Source organism: Parasteatoda tepidariorum, chromosome 9 (genome assembly GCF_982258835.1).
Source record: "Parasteatoda tepidariorum strain Cologne lab strain chromosome 9, Ptep-v5.0, whole genome shotgun sequence".
Lineage (NCBI taxonomy): Eukaryota > Metazoa > Arthropoda > Arachnida > Araneae > Theridiidae > Parasteatoda > Parasteatoda tepidariorum.
In genome coordinates, this window is record NC_141763.1 from 37,081,494 (window position 1) to 37,091,516 (window position 10,023).

At 32.4% G+C, this 10,023-nt stretch overlaps 1 protein-coding gene across 2 annotated transcripts in view; it reads left to right on the forward strand.

Annotated features, from left to right (window-relative positions):
• LOC139426786 (uncharacterized) overlaps positions 1–6,540 on the forward strand; it is a 67,109-nt gene extending 60,569 nt beyond the window's left edge. For both annotated transcript variants that reach the window (XM_087150467.1, XM_087150468.1), the window contains exon 2: positions 5,835–6,540. In XM_087150467.1, the coding sequence (XP_087006593.1) occupies positions 5,856–6,245 (390 nt within the window). In that variant the 5' untranslated portion in view covers positions 5,835–5,855 and the 3' untranslated portion in view covers positions 6,246–6,540. The remainder of the gene's footprint in view (positions 1–5,834) is intronic.
• Positions 6,541–10,023: the final 3,483 nt, after the last annotated feature.

Below are 10,023 nucleotides of genomic sequence, written 5' to 3' on the forward strand. Positions count from 1 at the left end.
CTGAAGTTATTAGTCTCAACTTTCTAATGCACGTCGTAAACAAAAGAAAATTCTCTACTTTAAGTTCTAGGAATCGATGCAATTTATGATGCACGAAAACAACCAGTAGTTGTAGTCATGCAGTTAAAGAAGCACTTCAGAAAAAAATTTATGATTCATTAACAAAAAGAAATATTATGTTTGCTGGATTAGAATATTTAAGCTTCCTATTATGCAAAGACTTGGTTCCCAGTTACTTTCGGCTGTGGAACACTAAATAATCCACCTTCTTCTGATGGAACTTTGAGATTTAACGAATAAATTTCATAAGCAATTGTGAATACATTAATTAACGAAAGACTATTATTTATTTTGAAAACATGTAATGATCTAAATTTTATTAATTATTTTGAAAACATTTAGTGAATGGATAAAATTTTTCCTCATATCGTTTTGTAAATTTTAGTCTTAAAATTGGGTTTTATGTTAGACAGGTGAATTCACAGGTCTGGAGCGGCATGCTAGTTATTTTGTGAGTAACATATTTCAAACATACATGGTTATCAGAGAAACATGCTTCTTCATTGTTGTAATTGGTCCTTTGTATTCGAAGCGAAATAATAATGGAATTTTTCACAGTTGCATATATTCTTTTCTTAATTACTTAAAATTTAAAATGCAAAACAAAAAAATACTTACATTTCGTCACCACTAGAAAAATATTGTTTTCAAAGCGGAGCAAGTTGGCATCTCTGCTACAGGGATGCCAACCATTTCGCTGGTTTTATAACTTAATTACTTAAAATGCAAAACAAAAAATTACTTACATTTCGTCACCACTAGAAAAATATTGTTTTCAAAGCGGAGCAAGTTGGCATCTCTGCTACAGGGATGCCAACCATTTCGCTGGTTTTATAACTTAATTACTTAAAATGCAAAACAAAAAATTACTTACATTTCGTCACCACTAGAAAACTATTGTTTTCAAAGCGGAGCAAGTTGGCATCTCTGCTACAAGGATGCCAACCATTTCGCTGGTTTTATAACTTAATTACTTAAAATGCAAAACAAAAAATTACTTACATTTCGTCACCACTAGAAAAATATTGTTTTCAAAGCGGAGCAAGTTGGCATCTCTGCTACAGGGATGCCAACCATTTTGTTGGTTTTATAACTTAATTACTTAAAATGCAAAAAAAAAATTACTTACATTTCGTCACCACTAGAAAAATATTATTTTCAAACAAGAGCAAGTTGGCATTTCTGCTACAGGGATGCCAACCATTTCGCTGGCTCATATGATACATTGAATTTTGGATATGTAGTGGTGGAAAAATTACTTAGAATAAACAATATTAAACTAAAAAAAAATAACTTAAATATTATTTCCACTGGAAAATATTTTTTTTACAAAGCGAAACAAGTTGGCATCTCTGTGTAAAACCTGCCAACTTTACTTTTTATATACTAGACCCGTCAAGTATTTCCAAGTATTAGTGAAAGCTTAATTAAAATGCAATTGTAGATAAAATAAACTTTTCACAAATGCTAAGCAATCTTAAAAGATCATTTCATTTGCATTTAGTGCTTGTCAAAATCAAATTAAACAATATTTATAAGATTCATTATAACTTTAAAAATGAAATACCACGGACAATCCGTTGTTGTTGGAAGCTATGATGTACTGCATACCTGCCAACTTTTAATCCCTTCCATTATTATTTTTCCCAGTAGTATTAAAATGGAATTTAAACTTCAATTTTAAGCAAACAAATACGTAGTATTTGAGAAAACTTAAGTTGACAACCATGACCGTAACGCATATTAATATATGTGCTTAATTTTTGTAAGGATAGTGGTGATCAATATCATTCGAAAATTAAGATTATAAAAGAAAAAATAGTATATAATTACTACCACTTTAAATATGAAAATAAAATCTTCCGGACAATCCGTTGTTGTTGGCAGCTATGATGTACTGTATAAGGTCTCACTTGCTGATGTCCATCCTGATCACAATTTTTAAGCATACATTTTCATTTATGTTCCGGTAAGAGTTAATGATAAGATAGAGATTTTTTCAGCCAGTAGCAATTTTTTTCAGGTGTCAGTCACAAACTGATAATTAGTTACAGTTTGTAAATACTGCTATTTTTCATAATACATATCTATCCTAATTAATATAAAATCCGAAAAATCTAAAAGTTATAAACAAAACTTTCACCGATATGTCACACTATTAGTATTTATATTTAAAAGCTTAGGAATTTCTACCCACAATTATTGTTGACAGCAAATTTTTATTTGGATCTAAAATCAGAAATCTGAGACCATTTTTAAAATAAAGGGATGGCTAAGTGATGAACATAACTGATTAGTTTGAAAGCAACAGCATTACCACTTTTTTCATATCACACTGTTATCCATGTCGAACATCCTGTCGAACATTACCGAAGTAATTTATCATTAAAATTAGCAATTGGTTTTCTCTCTTCGAGCTGCAGTTTGTTTTTAATGACATTTTTAGTCTATTTTTTGTCGCAATGTACAAGTTTAAAAACGTTATTTATGACAAGGGTCGCATAAATGTTGCGAAAAGCTTCTAGGTGAGTTAGGGCACAACATAAGTTAGGGCACATCTTGAGTTAGGGCTTATTAAAAGTGCATAGGAACCTATGCCCGGAAATGTTGTCATACACCACTAGGGGCGAGCCGGTAGTCACATGTGAAGTCATTTCCAGGCATGAGTTCCTATGCAATTTTACTCTAGATGATGTGCACTTATTCCCCTAGAAGTTTATCGCAACCATAACGCAACATTAACAACATTATATATAATGTTTTTAACACGTTGAGCGCCACGTCAGCCATCGGTGGCTGACACTGAAATTACATTTAGGCTGCGTCTGTCACATCTTGCTGACACTGACCTTTCACATAGGCAGCGAAAAACAGCTGGCTAACAGCGTATAACATGATATAGAACTATAAAATTTACACTCTTTTATGGAATTGCAGAAAATTTATTCAAAATTTAGTTAATTATTGTGATTCTAGGTTTGAAAAACTAAACTCAGCGGCGCGACAGCCCATGAGGGCCACAGGGGTGAAAGCGAGACGGAAAAGAGGAAAGGCTGGTAGTAAAACCATTTGCTATATAGCTAGTTTTGGGGAGGAGTTTACTTATTCTTTTTTTAAATTTTTCAACAATATCTACTTTATCTTGGAAAAGAAACAGTTTTATATATATGCCAGAATTATAAAAGAAATCGGGATAGTTACAGATATTTCATGTTTTTCGAAAAAAATGCTGGAATGAAATGTTTTACGTACCAGGTTTTTCTCTTTTCCGTCTTGCTATATAAGGGCTTTCACCCAAGGAGGGCCAAGATCTACTGTGCCCACCTCAGTTTTCTTGACCTTGGGCTCTGGGATGCAGAAGCAGATGCTCCGGTCAGGTGGTCAGCCAAACGCGGAACCACCAGTGTTTACTTCCCAAGCATGCTCATTTGGTATGCTTGGTACTCATTTATCGACCCACTGAAGGGATGAAAGGCTGAGTCAACCTTGCCCGGCCCGAGGATCGAACCAGGGACCTGTGGCACGAAAGAGCGATGCGCTACCGCTCAGCCACCGGGCGTCGATTCTTTGTTTAATAAATTCAATTTAGTAGATATTTATCCAAGACTATTTTTAAGCAATTCGTAGGCATACATAATTCACCACTTTTTTCAGATATGTTCACTAGCAATAGCATTTGTAAGTTTAGTTTGTAGTAATTTACCTTGTGGCCTGACGAGCAAGCCATGCAAAATTAGCGTGGCATTCAACGTGCTAAACTTGCACATTTAGACAAAACATAGAATAAAAATTTCATTTTTTGAAAATAAAAAAAATCTGTAGCTTTGAGAGCAAAACTAATTTCTAATTTGAAATTCCTACACCTGAATTAGGCAAGATCGAGTAAACGTAACAAAACATTTGTTCTTCAGTGTAATTTATTTGTTGTTAACATGAAAAGTATAGTACAAAATTTAATGAAATGAAGTTTTCACAATACTTCTTTAATTATTTCTTGAAACATAAATCTGTTAAACGATAAAAATAGAGCGAAATACAAATAAATTTTCCTCTCATAATATTTCAGTTGTTAATTATTAATTAAATAATTACTAATTTAAAGTTGCTATCACCCCATTAATATTTGAAACGTTAACACATTTACAGAATTTTAGCAGAAGGCGCAGAAGTGAGCACATAACATGATTAGTGCTAAATTCAAATGCAAATGAATTTCAACAAAACTTAGTATGCATGCATTTAAATTATTTCAGAGCCCAGAATTCAAATCTAAAGCATAGTTAGCTACTTCGCATTCTAAATTCTTAATAACATTTTTAAATTATAAGCCCCCAAAGATTATTTATGCTGCTTCTGAAAAATTTTAAAATTAATTCTCGCGGTACAAATCGAAAAGGCATACTTTGAAACGATGCATTACTTGTCTTCTAATTTTAATAGTTTAAAACATTAGTTGTTTGTTTTCGCTTTAATTAATTTTGCAAATAAAAGTTGCATTAGTTATTAGCTGTTGATTATGCTTTTTTTTAGAAAAAGTGTTAACAACTATAATAAAATGATTCAGTAGTTAAATAATTTGTACACCTACATTTAACTTCATAAAAATCTTTGATTTTTGTCGAGTGTCTTCCGATGTAGAATTTTTATTTATGTTAATTTATAAATCAAAACTTTTAACTATAAATACTTTAACTATATTTATAATTATATTTTAACTTAACAAATATTTTAACTAAATTTAAGAAAATTATAAATATTCATATTTAAAGAGAATTTTTTAATACTGAGTAAAATTTAAAGATAGATACAGTTAGGAATAATGCATTTATAAATTTCACTTTTAAGTTTTATTGGACGTTAAATTAATCTTAGAATACATCTTAGAATAATTACCACAATGTTTATAAAACTATACCTATTTGGAGTAAACTTAATTTTAAATCGAAAATTTAAATATGATTCTAACATTTTTAATGTTTATAAATAACAATATCCACTAGAATACTTCATAAAATTTTAAATTTTGAAATAAAAATATTATATTTAAAATTATTTCATATATATATACTTCAATATAAAATGTATACTTTAAAATTTACTTCATATAGACTTAGTAATTTCTTTGCAATAAAATTAATGAACAATATGCAAAAGTGTATTATAATATTTAAAAAAAAGTTTTTATAGAAGTGTTCGCAGCGTTATAGTTGAATAGCCTTCGCGCCATGTTTAATCCGCGTTTTTGACATACATAATCCCAATCATGATGAGCATAACTTCATTTCTCGATAATAGAAAAGAAAATGAGAATTATCACATGGAAATAAAAAGTACAAAAAAACAATTTCACTATAACAATTCCTTTAACAAAATCAATCTACTTAGCATTCCGTTTTAGCGATTAAGGACGGAAGGTCTAAGACATGGGACGTAAGTTAAAAAAAATCACTATTAAAAGTATGTTTCGAAATGTATGCATGCAATGTTTTAAGTTTGTTAAGATAATTATGTTTGGAGTATGTAAATGACCGAAATCAAGAATCCGATGAATGTCAACAATCACATAGTCGCTTTGGTCTGTCCAAAATGTTCATTTCGTAGTGTTCCGAAATGTTCATTAATGAAAACTTTTTCATTTCGTTAATTAATGCTTTTTTTCCCTTCAGAGTACAGTACTGCACCCTCTATAATGGCTATTTTTTTGTACTAGTAATGTTACCAATTTTCAAAGAATAGAATTGCATTTCGTTGTTTAATGCATTTTTTTTCTTCAGTTTTCCAGAGTGTGACCACAGATGAACTCGATCAAACATTTGCACCTCTACGCAACTGCAACCGTGGTTTTGTTCCTCCTCGTCCCAGACGTTCTATCAGTTGTTTCAAAACGTTGCCAATCAGTCTGCAGCCGATCCGATGGACAGGACTTCTGCCAACGCTGCAGAATGAGAATCCCCATGAGGTTCGGAAAACGTATGGATTCGTCAATATCTTCGACCAGTGAAGCAGACCATTCTAAGAAAGAAATTCCAGAGTCCCCTGATGAAGACGAAAACAGATTCGATGGCTCTACATACCCACGAGACAGAAACGACAACATTCGATGGGAGACGAATTTGTTGCTGAAATCGATGAAAGTGTTTGCCAAAGACCTAGAAGAATGGGAACGAGAGCTGTATGATCAGTGACAAAATGAACAGTTAAGACTCATGTAAAATCTTAACTTCCTCCTCTGGTACTAGCACAATTTCTTTCAAATTATCTTCCAAAGTATTATTTATTATTGTAAAAAAGAAAATATTTTCTTCATATTTAAAATTTTAAGCCATCTATTTAGTAATTCAACTTCCTAGTCATTGATTGTCCTATCATCCTCAATCTTGTTCATAAAATGATGCATATCTTTTTAAATTTAGTTTTTTTGTATAGTGCGTGTAATTGTTTTTAGTTGAATATTTTAATAAAGTTTTCGTTTTTAATTATTGCAATACTTTTCTTTCGTAGTCAATATTTGTGTTTCTTATTTTAATTATTAAAATCTAGCTTTTAATTGTTCTTAAAAGATGTCCGGATTATTTATTTTAACTCTCTGACGGTTCTGCTAGTAAATTTTTACCTACAGTCTTCTCCACATTGCAAAACCGTTTTTCCATGATATTAGATAGGGAAATAGTGTATTGGGAAGAAACATTCTCCCAATTTCGCCCATATGCTAAACCACCAGCGGGTTAAAGTTATCAAAATACCTTTGAGTCCCGAATAAATATTTTTTCGGATAGCATGCAATTAAGTTCCAAATGTAAAGCAGTTTTCCATTAAAGCGTTCTACAATTTTCTTAAACTAATTATGAAATTAATACCTGGCTTTTTGAATTCTGGCTTTTTGTAGTTGTAAACTAAATTTCGCCTACAAACTTATGCACTATCTTCCAATTTTGACACAAGTGCATATCACTTACTTACTTTATTTACAAAAATTGGGCACCTGGGCCACTTAGCGGCCCCTATCCCATACATCTAGAAATTTACAGAAAATTTATAGTAATAACATTTTGAATTTAGCAGTCGATGTGGTAGCTAATAGAAAAACAAGCACTTTGCTTGAGTAAATATAACATTTGAATATCTGATTCATCGAATCTAAGTTGATATATATAAATATAAACATAATTTGACATATATATACATAAGTTGACATAAATAAATAATAACATAAATTGATACATATTTCACTAATTAAATTTCTATATTTTAACTAGCACATATTTAATTGTGACATACATTGAAGTTCATTCGAATACATTGTGGTAACCATAAAAAAAAATTAAGCCGTTTGCTTGTGAAATAATAAAACAATGAAATTTAATATGACAAATTGACTTAACACTAGAAATATTGATTGTAGACTTAAATTAAAAATAAAGATAAAACATGATTTGATATGTACAGTAATTGATTTTTGAAAAATGAAAGGCATAATTGATGAATATAGATAAATCATACCTTGATACATGATGAAATAACATATTTGGAGAAAATGCAGTGAATATATTTTATCAGAGAAGTATTGCTCATTAAATACAATAGAATTTTCAAAAGAATTTAACATGCGTGAGTTGATATATATGTATGCATAAATTGGTTATATTATCAGAAAATAATTCTTAATGTAATTTAATTTAACTGAAGTAAAAGTCTGATGTGAAAAGTTCAGTGAATTTAACTTGAGAGTCTTGAAAATAAAAGTAGAACTCACTGGGATTGAGATGTTTCCCCGATGATCCCCCGCAGAAGACGGAGCACTTCTTCATTTTTGAGCAATTCCTGTAATTCTTTGATTAATGACACTAATCGATGAGCAAGTTTAGGCGTCGAATATGATGTTGTTCGAGGGCTCCTTCTGCTGGGACGGGTCTCGCACCCAGTATAGTTGGCTGTGTGGCTTTTGTAACAATTACAGCATTTTGGAGGTGTAGTTCTGTATTTGTTGCATTCATGTGACCTGTGGTTTTCAGCACATTTTACACACCTTGCAGGTGCATTGCAGTGGCTTTGTGTATGTCCATAATTTTGGCAGTTGTAACATTGTATAGGTCCTCGACCTCCTCGAAATCGCTCGATTTTGATCGGGATCTGCTGTATGTTGTTGACTTCGAATATTCTTTGGTGATTCGCCGTTGATGTTAGGATTATGAGAAAAAGTGGAAGGAGCCGACAGGCCTCTCCCATTCTTTTCTTAAACTGCACAATTTTAAAGGTTTCAATACTGTTTTTCTGTAATTCTGTATTGATGGCATCTGTATCAAAGTCCACAGGCAGGCCCCGGACCAAAACCTTAATATATCTGGCTTGCAGTGTTATTTCAGGTTTGCTGGGCGGATCCCGTACTTTGTCGGTATCCTCCTTAGGTTTTGTTGTCGGCAAGATAGTGACGTCATCTGTTGAATTATGTTGGCTAGAAGAAGGACAGCTGTTTGCAGATATGAGTGTAGAATTATCTTCAATTGTTTTGATTGCATTTTGCTTTTTCTTCTTCTTTTTTCTTTTCTTTGCAGGTGGTTCTGTGCTATTGTTAATATTGATGTCCGTGTCTGTTTCTGTATTCGGTGTTGTAATCAGGTTTTCATCTTTATTTTCCATGGTTATGTCTTCAGTGCTTGGATTAATTTCAGTCATTATTGATTCGAGTTGAATGGAGTTTTTATTCATCTCCTTGTTTTCTTCCGCTTGAAAGTTTTTCCTCTTCCACCTGACGTGATAAGCTGCATTTGTCAGTTTTAGGAAGTAGGAGTATTCATAGTCTCCAGAGTAACTTGATCTTATTTGAATGAGCAGTTTGCTAAGTAATTTATCTAAACCAATCAGCTCCTCTGTATCAAACTGAGTGTAAAACTCTACGAGATCGTCAATATGTTCGTGTTCAACTGGTGGAAAGTATTTTTTTGATATCCCACAGGTAGCAATGATTTCTTCTAATGACGGGGATTCTTTGCAATGCGACGGTGAATTACGAATGGAGAGTGAGACCTTTCCACCACGAGCTGTTTTATGATACGGCATGACTTGAAGAAACAAAATGGCGGGCTCAAAATCCAGACATCAAAATGGCCAGTTGTCAGTATTGTCTCTCCCGACTCAGGAACCTGACGAGATCAAAATCTGTATCACTCACCTCGTAACGTTCAGGATAATCAGCATCAATTCAGCATAACCGGCATCGCAAGGGAGAAGAGAACGTCAGTAGAGCATGATCAGCATCAGTTATCGGCAGCGTTTTCGCATGGCATCATTTCGAAAAACTCTTCCTTAAAGTGACATCACCGCATCTAATCCGTCGATCCTTCTGGTCGAAATTTTCATTTTCCTTGCTGAGGATCTTATATCCGCCTCAAGTGCATATCAGTAGAGTGAAATAATGGTTTGGTAGGTTTTTTTTCTAATATGGGCTGGTACTCAAAGTACAAATTCATGATTCAACGATTGCATCAACAGCACCATTTTGGATGACGTTTTAGTAGTTTTAATGATTGAACCCATAGTACTTACAGAACTATAAGTCAGCTATCATGTTACGGGGTTCAACATTGATAATGGGGACCATGGAATCCAAATGAACTGACTTATCCAGGGCCTAGACCTAAACCATATCGAGAATTTCCAGAATCCTCGAATTAAAGGGTGTAACAACCATCTAAAATCGGTGAAATTCTTTGTATTAGCTATGCCAAGTGGAAGAAAATACTACAAGCCGTCATGCAAGGTAGTGATGGAACGTGCATCAAAAGAAAGGAAAAAGTGGTAGAATTTCATTATATAAATATTTAATTTCTCCATTTAATTATTCATTCGTAACTTTAATCATATATTAATACTATCAAGATTAAAAGTTTAAATTGAAAACATTATGTTAACTCCTTTATAATAATAAACTTAAAGAAAAAGGTGAGAACATTTTACGTCTATTAA